The 13,223-nt window shown below is 40.2% G+C and overlaps 3 protein-coding genes across 7 annotated transcripts in view; 2 read left to right on the top strand and 1 right to left on the bottom strand.

Annotated features, from left to right (window-relative positions):
- Positions 1-84: 84 nt before the first annotated feature.
- On the top strand, positions 85-3,702 carry LOC107265407 (splicing factor 3A subunit 1). Of its 3 annotated transcripts, none has more exons than XM_025082597.1 (11): positions 85-189; positions 334-474; positions 760-1,090; positions 1,173-1,614; positions 1,684-1,794; positions 1,860-2,028; positions 2,112-2,789; positions 2,877-2,938; positions 3,005-3,112; positions 3,175-3,348; positions 3,415-3,516. In XM_025082597.1, exons 2-11 carry the CDS (start codon positions 363-365, stop codon positions 3,514-3,516), a joined length of 2,289 nt encoding a protein of 762 aa, XP_024938365.1. In that variant the 5' UTR covers positions 85-189; positions 334-362. The 3 variants fall into 3 exon arrangements, with proteins under 3 accessions (XP_024938365.1, XP_015590324.1, XP_015590323.1); XM_015734838.2 differs by having other exon boundaries at positions 129-268; XM_015734837.2 differs by lacking the exon at positions 85-189 and having other exon boundaries at positions 363-474; positions 3,415-3,702.
- Positions 3,703-3,713: 11 nt separating this feature from the next.
- Positions 3,714-9,507, bottom strand: LOC107265408 (xylulose kinase). 3 transcript variants are annotated; one of them, XR_003059053.1, is made up of 12 exons: positions 9,375-9,507; positions 7,398-7,480; positions 6,871-7,024; positions 6,532-6,711; positions 6,328-6,429; positions 6,045-6,176; positions 5,811-5,964; positions 5,535-5,679; positions 5,244-5,463; positions 5,006-5,103; positions 4,783-4,923; positions 3,714-4,675 (listed from the first exon to the last, which is right to left on the bottom strand). XR_003059053.1 is itself a non-coding variant. In XM_015734840.2 (12 exons), exons 1-12 carry the CDS (start codon positions 9,426-9,428, stop codon positions 4,613-4,615), a joined length of 1,596 nt encoding a protein of 531 aa, XP_015590326.1. In that variant the 5' UTR covers positions 9,429-9,507; the 3' UTR covers positions 3,714-4,612. The 3 variants fall into 3 exon arrangements, 2 of the variants coding, with proteins under 2 accessions (XP_015590326.1, XP_024938369.1); XM_015734840.2 differs by having other exon boundaries at positions 5,174-5,463; XM_025082601.1 differs by having other exon boundaries at positions 3,714-4,712; positions 5,174-5,463; positions 9,375-9,428.
- LOC107265272 (mothers against decapentaplegic homolog 6) overlaps positions 9,412-13,223 on the top strand; it is a 40,718-nt gene continuing 36,906 nt past the window's right edge. The window contains exon 1 of the mRNA XM_025082603.1: positions 9,412-9,534. The gene's annotated coding sequence lies outside the window, so the exon portion shown is untranslated. The remainder of the gene's footprint in view (positions 9,535-13,223) is intronic.

The following is a 13,223-nucleotide window of genomic DNA, read 5'->3' as shown; positions in this document are numbered from 1 at the left end:
GACGCCGTCTACCAGAACTTGAGCGAACTGCGATATTTGTTGAGGAGCGCATGAGGAACAGGGAAGCAACGATGCACTCTTCTCTCTCGGATCATTTTCGAACACACCTATAGTGCACCGAAGCAAGCAAGTAAAAACGCTTTCACAAATGGACCGTTTGCATGCCGGTTTTCCATTTATGAACCTTAGGTTAGTGAAGAATATGAACTTGGCATAATGTACTGTTGTCGCTCTAACAGTACAGGACGCCATAGCTGGCCATAGCAAGGTGGCTATACATATAGTGGTTTTGAGTATTTGTGGTTAAATTAATGTAATCATTAAATATTTTAGACACTGATATAAAAAAAACTTTGTGCATAATGCCTGCACAAGAACTGGCCCTCCCGGAGCCACCAGCGACGGAGTCTGAGGATTCGGCTCCGTCCTCTCAACCCATTGTTGGAATTATCTATCCTCCTCCGGAGGTTAGAAGTATCCTTTGATTCCGATATTGTTTTTTGAAAGATATATCAGATCTATTGTTAAAAATGTTGAAAGTGCTTATATTAGAAGAAGTTAATGTTTCGCATTATTACAGGATATGTTTACTCTTCACGATATAATATAATGGGCCTAACATTGGAAACACATTTAAAGTGTTGAAGCTCTTTTTAAAGAGAAAAACGGAAGAAAAAGGTCGAATAGCATGTCAGTTTTACTTTTCTAAAGTTAAATAGTTTATTACATCTATATAGTTTTCCTTATACAGTGTAACAGATATTGTTGACAAGACTGCAAGTTTCGTGGCCAGAAATGGACCAGAATTTGAATCAAGAATCCGTCAAAATGAGCTGGGGAATCCAAAGTTCAATTTCTTGAATTTTGGGGATCCTTACCATGCATACTATCAGCATAAGGTAAAGGAATTTAAAGAGGGTAAAGGTCAGGAACCACTAGTCGCTCCTGGAGTAGGTAAAGCTGTGAATCTCGCTGCTCATCAAAAACAACAAGAAATTCTTAAGCAAGTAGAACAGCCGTTTATACCAAAGGATCCACCTCCAGAGTTTGAATTCATAGCCGATCCTCCATCTATATCAGCCTTGGATTTGTATGTATTATAATTACTCAGTTATTTAAAACCATGAAACTTTTTAATTATTAATTATATTTCCTAACTATACTTGTTGCAGAGATATTGTTAAGTTGACCGCGCAATTCGTGGCGCGTAACGGACGTCAATTCCTGACAAATTTAATGAATCGCGAACAAAGAAATTTCCAGTTCGACTTTCTGCGACCCCAACATTCGCTCTTTCAATACTTTACTAAATTACTTGAACAGTATACCAAGGTACTCATTCCACCAAAAGATTTACTACCACGACTTAGAAATGAAGCATCAAATATGGATAAGATCCTCGAGCAAGTAAAGTATCGCGCCGAATGGTTAAAATATCAGGAAGCACAGAGACGTAAGGAAGAAGAAGAGCTAGAGCGTGAGAGAGTCGCTTATGCTCAGATTGATTGGCACGACTTTGTTGTCGTCGAAACTGTGGATTACCAGCAATTCGAAGTTGGTAATTTTCCTGCACCTACGACACCTGATGAAGTTGGTGCACGCGTACTGATGCAGGTAAGACAGTTCGTATTTGAACCGCTCAAACATCATTATATTTATTTCATTGATGAATTAATATTTTAGGAGCGCATAGAAGAAGGAGAGGATGTAGAGATGCAAATCGAAAGTGATGGAGACGACGAGATGCAGAATCGTACAGAAAGCGAAAAAGATCGCGCTAAGGATAATAACCAAGTAACTATTTGTGACATACTTTGAGAGATAGACTTTAAAACTTATTTATAATAATTGTATTACAGGTGCAAGACATGGAAGAGGACTCGAGCGACGAAGACGACGTATCTCCTCCAGGAGATTCTCAGAAATCTAAGGACTTGAAACCACGCGATGCTAGTATGCAACCACCGCCATTACCACCTACTCCAGGAAATGTAGTAGTAAAGAAAGGATACGATCCAAAACAACATGGTACATTTTCTTCACCAATTTTGAAGAACGCAATTATTCATAAAAACTGTGAACCATTTCTATATTCTTATCTATTCTTTCAGCTATTAATAAAACGACTCGTCCAGTTGCTCAGGATGAGTACTTGATCTCGCCTATCACGGGCGAACGTATTCCTGCAAGTAAAGTACAGGAACACATGCGTATTGGTTTGCTGGATCCGCGCTGGGTGGAACAACGCGACAAGCATCTGGATAAACTTGCCCAAGAAACAGTCTTCGCACCTGGTACTGCTATCGAAGCCAGTCTTAAACAATTGGCCGAGAGACGTACTGACATCTTTGGTGTTGGCGACGAGGAAACTGCAATCGGTAAAAAGATCGGCGAGGAGGACAAGAAGAAGGATGACAAAGTTACTTGGGACGGTCACACATCCAGTGTGGAAGCTGCTACAAGAGCTGCTCGTGCCAATATCACTCTGGAGGAGCAGATTCATCAGATTCACAAAGTCAAGGGACTTCTTCCCGATGAAGAGAAGGAGAAGATCGGTCCAAAACCAGCCAATCGTGCGGCTGAATTGTCTCATATGGCTGCTGCAGCGTCGAAGCCACAAGCCACCCTGAAGGCACCACCTAAGCCACCAGCTCCAAAACCTGTACCCGTTCCAGCACAACCACCACCACCTACGATGAGTATGCCTACCATGGGAATTCCACAGCAGATGATGCCACAACCGCCGATGATGATGATGGCTCCCATGCCACCTATTAGACCACTCATGAGTAAGTACACTTACTGTAGTCTAATTATCCGAAACTATATGATCATACAGATATTTTAGTTAAACTATTGAAAAAATAATTTTTCAGCACCCGCAATGTCGCCATTCATGCCCACGCCGCCTCCTATGCAACCTCCAATGAATCAAGCGGTAAATAATGTTTACTTGATATGATCACGTCAATCTTCATTACTTACATTCATTCTCTGTGCATAGATGGGAATGAAGCATCCTGGAGAACCAATGGAAGAAGAGCCCCAGACGAAAAAACTACGTACCGAAGATTCTTTGATACCTGAACAGCAGTTCCTGGCAAGAAATAAGGTTGGTTTTTCGTTTTATCTTTACGATGCTAACACTTCACTGAGAAAATGTTATGTAAACAGGGACCAGTACAACTGAGCGTAGCTGTACCCATGATGACGGAGAAGGCTGAATGGAAACTGAATGGACAGACATTGAACATCATTCTGCAGCCAAACGATACAGTTGCGACCATGAAGGCGCGTATTCACGAGCAAACAGGAATGCCTCCAGGCAAGCAGAAGCTGCAATACGAGGTAAGAAGCACCAGAAAAACGAGACGGTACTTAAATTAATAAATTTTACGACTGTCTGTCTTTCAGGGTATGTTCTTCAAGGATAGTAATACATTGGCTTATTACAACTTATCATCAGGTAACGCAATAAATCTTCTACCGAAGGAGAGAGGTGGCAGGAAAAAATAAATCTTTAAATCATTTAATAATTTACTGACTGTACACGTGCATAAAATGTATATTACTTTTATTATGTCCTCGAATTATAATATTTCGAAAGACCATCGTCTATGACCTTTCATTAATTGCTACTCAAGTGGATGTCAAACGTTCCTTAATAAACTGTACACCCCTCGGTATATTGTGATTGGATAAGAAAAGCTTAATTAACAGTGTAAATGACCCTTGGTTTTTTTTTATTTCAATTAATATATATTATTTTGTAATAAGTCATAACGATCTTTATAAAATCTCTTAGATCTATGGTACCAGCTGCCTTTTGTGATTGACATATACATAATTATGCCAATGAATATTAACTAATTAAATAATAGTAAATTGTAGAAAAAAAAACATTGCACTAATTTTTATCAGTACTTCCGTAAAACGCTTAAGTGGTGTTCTGCGTGAACTATAAACACACAATATGTAATAAAGTTTAGTAAAAGCAAGGTACTATTATTTTTTTATTGAATCCTGATAATATTTGTGCGCAAATTGATCAATAGGATATCGCGATATAAATTATTCGTTTGGTTGCCACTCATCTAAAGCTATGACATGGTTTCATGTATAGCTCTAAACAAAAATAAAAAATACTAAAGCGTACTCTTTCAGAAAACAGTAAGAAAGCAAAAAGTTTAAAAAGTCATATATAATACGAATTGCACAAATCTCTTATCAGTAGATTATTATAAAAATTCATTAATACGGACTCGCTCTGAATGTTGACATGTTTGTGATGTACATACCATAAAACATATTTCGGGTGAAAAATGCTGTGATCCTCTATCTACAAAGATAGGACGAGTGAAAGAGAATCTAGTATAATATCTAATTATTTTTTACAACGTTGTACATAAAAGCATTAGGTTTTTTTTTGGTATTTATATTCATTGGCCCTGCTCAATGTAAGAAGCTCGATATTAAGTATAAAGAAACTTTTTCTGTCTCTTTCGTCTTTCTATAATCTCATCGTACAGAAATGGCGTATGTAAACGATTCACTAGCCCAAAATGGAATGTTTCGTTGTCTTCATCATCACAAGTTATGAGTAATTATCGTCTTATGACTTAGCTAAGAGTTCCTCGACGATCTTCCTGTATCGTAAAACCATTGGCTTGTATATCTGAAATATTCCATCAAGGTCACCACTTGTATTGTAACTAACAAGAGGGGCAGATCGTGCATGAGAAGGAGCCTTCTGAGAAAATTCACTTAAGCTTTTCAACTTACGGAGTCAGCATCATCGTATGGTTGACACGCGAGTGTTGGCTCTGGCAGACTCTTTGTTATTTCGTCAAAACTATATTTATCGCGTAATAGACCGTGCTTCGCCTGATACGCTCCTCCCATCATTGCGGAGTTCGCTACTTCCTAAAAGTCACGCGGAAATCATCTCTTTGCTAAATATTAAATGTTCATCATCTTTAGCATATTTGCTAGAACAGAATCTTACCGAGACATAAACTGGAGAATTGAATACATCAGCGAGCACCTGAAGAATTGCTTTGTTCGTAGATGCACCACCGGTAGCAAATATGCGAGTATGAGGTCCTATTAATCGAGCAATTAATTAGTATACATAATCATAAAAAAAAATATATAATAAAAAGTAAATGATTACCTATGATAAATCCAAAATCTTCAGCATGAGCTCTTTTAGCTATAAACTGACCTTCTATAAGCGCACGCACTTCAACTTCCTTTGAACTGTACCGACTGATCTCATCGTTAGCTTTATTAAATCTATGGTCACCAATCAGGAAGGGAATAATTTCCTGAGCGTCGTAATAAAGTGCAAGATTTCCAAAATTTCCTCTAGGAGTACTGTCGAGCAATTCTTCAAAAATTTGCCAAGAACCCTGTGCTGCTGTGTCTCTGATTCTCTCCCTCGTCAGGGAACCATTCTTGAAGCTGTAACGTCGAAAAACAATGTTCATACAGATCAAAAGATTGTATGTAAAGAATATGGTAATCTGTTTTACCAGAGTAATCCCATGTAAGCCTCATCGTCTATAGGATTACACAGAACGTGACCTTCCACCACAGTTTTCGGTTCGTTAAGCCAAAGGAACAGAGTGTCGCTAGTGCCAAGACTGCAGGCGACGTCACCTTCCTTTAATCTCATACCTACGTAATGAAATCTGTATCTGCATTATTTATTTAAGGATATTCATTCACATGGATATATGGATGTTCATGTATATCAATGCTTATCTGAAATCATTTCTAATATCTAATGTAAGTACTCTAACACGTACCCACCAACGAGCCAGAATTATCTCCAGTAAATGCTATTACTCTACACTTTTCATCAAATCCAAATCTTTCAACGAAATAGGATGAAAGAGGACCAAGATTACTATACGAGGAAGTAGGTGTACCAAGTCTGTCTCTGAGATCTGGAGCGCAAGCCTGTATTGACAAAAGAATAAGTTTAATTAATACAAGAGTTATGGTTATCATTTCTGTTATTAAAACTTGTAATTAAATACCTCCAATGCTTTTTGATGCCAGTCTTTTGTTCTGATATTAAGTAAATTCATTCCTGATCCATCGGACCAATCTATAGGTGCAAAGTCACCTAGGAAAAGGGATGCTGCGAAGCTACTGATCAGAGATATTCTCTGAAAGATATCATTCCCAGGTAAAATCATAGAAATATACAATAACAGTTTATATCGTTGCGGAAGCCATAAAACTTTCGAGGAATGGAGGAGATTGTATTAAATTATTTAAGGAGAACTCAAAACGTTTTTCACTTTTATGGATATATACCTCGGTGATGGCATAGGCTTCCGGCTTCTTCTGCGCTATTTTTGCTATCTGTGCTCCTGAGAATCTCTCGTAGGCCCGAGATCCTGTTATTTCGGCCAATTTCTAGAAGGAAAATGTTACATCACTCTCTTCTAGTTAAGTATGCAAAAACCACAGATTATTTTCAGAGGTAAAACTTTATACGCGAAAGTAATTAATTCTCACCAGAGGACCACCGACGCCATCTTCGAGGCGTCTGCATTGCTCACTTGTACTGGAATCCATCCATACCGGCGAATGTGCTACTGAGAAAGACATAGCCAGTTGTTCGTGGAGAAATTTATTTGGATCCAAATTTTGCAGTTGATGTCGGCTACCCTTACCCCAATAGACGGTACCATGTTGCTACATTAATTACAATTGAAAATAATCAATTGAAACTGAAAAGTATTCTTAGACGGAATAGTTCTCCGAACTGAGTTCCATCTATTTTCGATTGGCGGTTACCAGGAGAAACTTGAGAAACTTCAGGAAAGTAATAGACTGTTTACATTCCGTATTTACCTGAGCGCTGCCAGAAATAGCAGCCACTTTACTGAAATCCACGCCACAGACCCGCAATTTATCAAGGATCATGTCCAGGGCTTTGACCCACATCAGGGTCGGAGACACGGCTACGTGAGGTTCTGCCTTCCTTTGTATGACACCCCCGTAAGTCCTGAAAGAGAGACGAGAGAAAGAAAAAAAAAATAGTCAAAATCAAATGCTTCTCATTATTCTCCGAGTGTTTTCCAAGAACACACGAAAATAGTTTCATGCCCGGAATAGATGAGCGATTGCCAAAGCAGATCGTGCGCAAAGGATCTTGATTGATCGTTGATCAAATTTAACCAATCGGCGATCAAGATAAATTCAGGTTGCGTTAATCAGTTAACAAGAAGATACGATAATCACTGATAAATTACTGTATCCTACATGAAATTAATAAGAAATAAAAATGCGATATATAATATAAAAGGCATAAACCAGGCGAAAGAAAATGATTTCACAAATAATAAATTCTTCAGCAAAACATTTTAGTGAAATTTTACCTGAACTCTGGTAGATCATTATCAAATTGCACGCTGGTTTCGTGAAGAACCTTGAGTTCGTCGTCGACCACTACAGCCTTTAACTGTAAAGAGATAAAAGAATGAGGAAGGTAAATATAAAAGAAGGAAAATATAGTATTCATAAAAAATAATGATTTTATTCCTATTATCCTAATGAAAAACAATTATGTCCTATGGATGCTCATCGCTCACTATTTATCTCATCGAGAAATGTAGATATTTTTACATTATAATCCAGATTCCCCTATGAGAAATACACTTTCGCTGAAACAGAGATACTTTGAAATTTATTGTCGGCATAAATTTGTTTCTTGTTAACAACCAATCTACGCCAAAATAGAATAGACAATTCACCGGAGATTACATACAGAACGTATTGTAAGCCATTATAAATCAGACGATTACGTGCTTCCACGATTTCACATGAAAGTATATTGGATGTTTATTCTTGTTATTTCAAGATAGTCTGAGTACATGGATAAATTGATAAACCCTAAATTCTGTTGTTAACAAGAGAAAGAAAGAAAAAATAATTAAAAATACATAATAACAGTAAGTGTAGTGGTACTGTAATACGAATGAGTCAACTGCTCGGTATTTATGTAAAACCGTTGGTTGTAAAGTAAAAATAATTTGTTTCTGTCGAACACTACAAATTGCTATTATTATATAAAATAAAAGCAACGCCTGACTCGTGAGGATTTTACTGCTGGGGATAATCGCGAACATCGATGACGAACCGATATTTATGGATCAGAAAAGACTCTTCGATAAATTTATATTAGAAGCGGATAAACGACGTATGGAATATTGAAATTAATCGATGGAAGATTCATATAAACGCTCCTTATTCTTCATAGTTGATATAATTATTTAATAAGAAGAGTATATCGCGATTATCACACTGTCGTAAGTCATCAGCATATTTCTGGTATTGCGTGTTATCAGTAAGTGATAATATAGTGACCCGGGTCTGGTACGTCGTGAAGTATCTCCTGATAGAATTTCAGTGGTAGAGTTAAGCAAAGATTGCTGTCAATTTATATTTAATAAAGAAATAAAAATGTCTTCCCAGTAAAAGCATATCTGTCATTGATAATTTACATGGCGATAAAAATCTAATGATGCACATACGGTGGATATTTTAAGTCCTCTGGTTATCTATTTTAAATGCGTAATTTGAGAGAGAAATGAATCTCTTAACAAAATCTTCAACTTGAGACAAAAGTTTCACAGGGTATGCTCTAACGAAATTCCAAGTGCTTTAGCGTGTATGAATTTATTTTAACGTTAGCATTAGAAGCGGCCAATGGACATTCATATTTCACTCCGGAAAACTATCGACTCTCCGAATTGGTAATAGGCGTAAAGCTCGCGAGCGAGTGTCTGTCGAATATAACGGGGAGTCACGACCGAGAAATGGCCACATAAATATTTCCTCTATTTCGAGGAGGGTCCGAGCATGGCTCTTCAGCCATTTCATACAGTGTCCATTTGTATTTATTGCCATCATATTGGCTCCTTCGAGGATTCAGATTACCCGCGCTTTTATACGCGCATGCGTAATGCATATTGGCTATAGCAGCAATAGCACACCTGTAAGAATCATCATGGTTGATCAAAGGAATGCCACGGTGTGTCGGAACGATGAGCGATACGTATTTTAAAATCACTGTGTATCTAAATAATTGTTATCACAAGCACGTCCGAGAAGGAAGAATTCTGATTAAGTGAATTTATATTATGAATAATCGAGTAGACGAAGAGATTGAATACAGACTGTGCCTACTTGAATCGCGAACTTGTACTCGAGATAAGCCTTACTCCGTAACCTAGAAAAACAGGCCTTGATATCTGACAGTCGTAAATCACATACTCGTGGCATGGCTTCTAACAGCATGTTCTCTTTGTTTAACAAAATGTAGATATCAATGGGGAGGCGGTGTAATTGTTTACCTGCTGAGTGCTGAGATCTAGGCCTAAGTATGTTGCGTTTGAAGCAGCGCCCATTTCGGTCTTGGAACGGCACGGAACGTTACGGTACAGATGGATAGTTTTAACTTAAAGGAACGCAGGACCACACGGACCGTGACACAGAAAATGGCCTACACTATACGTATGTATTTGTTCCTTTTAATGGCGAAGAGTGTTCGGCCTCCTAGCTCACGACTTTAGGCACTAAACTGGAACGGTTTGTGGACTGTCTATTATCATTCTGTTAAGAGTGGGCTGTTATGTACGCTTTCATAACTGCTCTCCAACATATAGGAACAAAATGGCATAATGCGCTAATCTTATCATTATTTATAGTTATGTGACCCATTGCGTAAGGGTGATTAATGGATTTTAAAAATTGAATGTAAGTGCGAAAGTCAGTACTCGTTCGTCTTTGTTGTCTTTACACAGGGAGCAGGTTATCTCATGCCGTGGCGCCTTGAATTGCCATCGTAAAAGGCACCTTTATGTCGATATTACAAAACTCTCTTTTACTAGTACAATCTGCTTTATCGATAAGCTTCAAGGTACCCATGCGATTTTACCTCACATTAATTGTATTTAGTTGTGTTATCCACTGAGTCAATTCAAATAAAGTCATATGTAATTATGATCATTCTTACTAAACGTTAAATACATACATATATCTTTTTCAGAAAATGACTTCTTTATTGGTAACAGATATTGTACGTAGAGATAAGTCTCCTGTAAACATAAGGGTGGAATAAAAAAATTTCAGTATGCTGTAGTCGACGTGTACCAGAGGTAAAAATACCTAGACTCTAATGTTCCCACGCATAACTCAATTGATCCTTTTTCTAATCAGTCTCTGAAGGAGACCCACGAGAATATAGGTATACATGAAAGAACGTAGAAGAACCTCTCTTCGGCATGATAACGTAATCCAGACGACGTCTCGACATATGTCCGTATTGTTTCACTCGAAGTAAAATTATCCCTGGCTCTGCGAAGTCAAGGTAAATAAAAGAAGAGACCAGAAGAAGTTAACGAGATAATCCTACATAAATAAGAAGGTCTTCTATTGGTGGACAGAATGTATAAGACGATTGTCTAGAATGCACTTTCCCCATGGAATTAGCTCGTCCCAATAAGATTCCTCTTAAATTCATAGCCATAGTCGGTATAGACATCCTCTCCGTAAGATGAGAGTACGCGGAAACCAGGAGACAAAGTGGAGCAGGACGGGATAAGAGAAGATACAGATGATAGCTAGATGAGTTGTGTGCGTTAGAAAGAGACAGAGTAAAGGATGAGGATTGTTAGTTTACGTTAGTCTGTGCAGGAGTTTGTTTGCGTAGTCGAGGATGGCAAGAGATCAGAGGGTGAGCTCTGGGGTGCCAGGGGGTCTAGCCCCTGTCGGTTCGTCTGTCCGCCGAAGCGACTGTCTGTCGGTCCTGTTGCTCTATAATCGGAGTATACGGATAATGGTTTGGGTTAGGAGACGCGGAGCCGGCAGCGAGACCCGACGAAGGTTTCTGACGAGACCGCTTCGGCAGCCCGAGGGCTGCCTTTTCGAATATTTGGCAAGGGCTCCGAGACGCTCCTTACTCTTCATCCAAACGTATGGTGTTTACCGCTCTAGGGCCATCCTCTTCGTGGTTCTCTGACGATACCGGTCACCGATCGCAGTGAGAGTACTGACTAGTACAGCGATGATATCGCAAATCAAATGAAAATTATTGACCTTTGCTCCTATAACGTTGAGTGATAAGCATTATAGCCATCTGGAGGGGCCTGTATAGATGCATTACCCATCTACCCTCTTTGATTAGACGCACTTGACTCACTTATTATGCTCATTTCTTTGCGGTACATCATTTATATGGCCATAAGATTTCTTCCTTTCGAGACGCAGGATGTATCGAATGTTGAATTTACGTGTGCATATATACATATATATACTGATACATTTTCAGGTTACGTATTCTGATGAAAAAGGGAAGTAGACTCCGCTGATGACTCGCCAAATAAAAACCATCCTTAGAAATCGTCCAGTCCGGGTCTCTTATCCCTAAACCAGCATCGTCGATCTTCATCGTGGCAGAGTGTAAACCGAGGACGACGACCGATGTGATTTTTCCGGCCGATTATGGCGTCGCCATTCCGTCGTAGGAAGAAAAGCTCGCGCGCTTAGCTCCGGAATACCAAAATGAACAGTAACGTTCTTTTCCCCCAGGGTAGCTGGCAAAGAAACGAAGGACGGCGATCTCTGGGGTGACAGCCCTTCGTATACCTATCTTCATGAACCTCGGAACCCGTCTCCCGGATTTCTATGGGAAGGACGGTACCGCGGGTCGGTTTTGTCGAGAAACTTCTAGAAGGTTCTATATAGAACGCAGATAGCTAGTAGCTATGTAGATAGATATAAATAAGTGCAGCGCATTCGACATGGGATTTGAGCAGGGTCGAATAATATGATAACGTAGGTATGAGGTGGAAGGGAAAAGAGACATGCAGAGGATGAGTGTATGAATAGGGGAGGATGGGTTGCTCGCGGTGGCGTCGGATGGCGTCGGCGACAGCCGGCAGAGCCCCGTCGTCGCCGTCGACGGACGAAACGACGGACGAACCGACGGACGACGGACAAACGGACGAAGGGGCAGGCAGGCAGGCAGGCAGGCGCCGATCCGACCGAGCGCCGCTCACTTCGACGCCAACCAAAGCGACGACGACCAATGCAAGAATACTTCTTCTGCTGGCACCGTTTGGGGGTAGGAGGTGGCGTTCGTCGGACGCCAAGCAGGAGGGCGCCCTGTCCTGGCGCTCTCCTATGGCACCATGTACACCGTCCTTCTCTCTTTCCTACACTCGACGGTCCTGACCAACACGTTCAATGGAGTAGCTCCATCCCACTGTTTTCAAGTAACACCGATAGTCTCTCTATCTCTGTCTCTATCTCTCTGCTCTCTTAGTCCCTCTGTCTCATGCTCCTCTACGTATCTCCTTGTCCTGGACTAGCCTACACACCCTCCTTGTCTCTTCATCCTGCACCACACATCGCCTCGGGCGCGGACGACGGCTCCAGCGAGGGGCGCCAAGTGTTTTGATGCTTGTTACGTGAGGGGAACTTGATAAACAACAAGATAGAGTAGAACGGACTTAGACTACCCCTCGTGCACGGACCGACTGGCTACGCTTACATCGTTACGAATATATCGATGACCCGACACCCTACCACTCTACCCTCACCCTGGCCACCCATTTCTTCTTTCACTTTACGCCCCATCGTGGATAAAAGTTTTTTTACCATCCTTCATCTCTCTCGATTCACTTCTCCCTTTCACTCTAGGTTTTAGTCATTAACTACTCAGAGGGGTTGATGAGTTCCTAGTGGTACTGGATCCTTGACTCTAGGTAGACATCACGTGGCCTCGAGAAGACTCTATAACTCGGCGCGCACTTGACGAAAATAATCCTCGACTCTGGAGCCGATGGTTGGTACCCTGGTTCGAGAAAATTTTCTGCACGAGACTGCCTATTTAGAATGCTAGTGATACTGAGAATTATTGTTGCAGACGTTTTGTCCGAGTGTTAAAAAAAATTTATTATGAGAAATAGCCGTGCACCAAGGTGATTCTGACGTCTCATTGTTACCAGTTACAAACATCGGATGATAAACGCGTCAGACGTCCCAGTCTTAAACACGACTTGCGAGATGACTAACAATGAGTAGACAATGCGGGTAATTAGCGTGACACTGGGTAAGCGTTATGAAGTCACTTTCTGACGCTGTATGATCGATTAACGTGCCAGCCCAGGAATCAAATCAAGGATCACGCCTTGGCCGAT

Source organism: Cephus cinctus, unplaced genomic scaffold (genome assembly GCF_000341935.2).
Source record: "Cephus cinctus unplaced genomic scaffold, Ccin1 Ccin1_scaffold0215, whole genome shotgun sequence".
Lineage (NCBI taxonomy): Eukaryota > Metazoa > Arthropoda > Insecta > Hymenoptera > Cephidae > Cephus > Cephus cinctus.
Note: the sequence above shows the minus strand (reverse complement) of the source record. Positions and strands in the feature narration are given on the sequence as shown.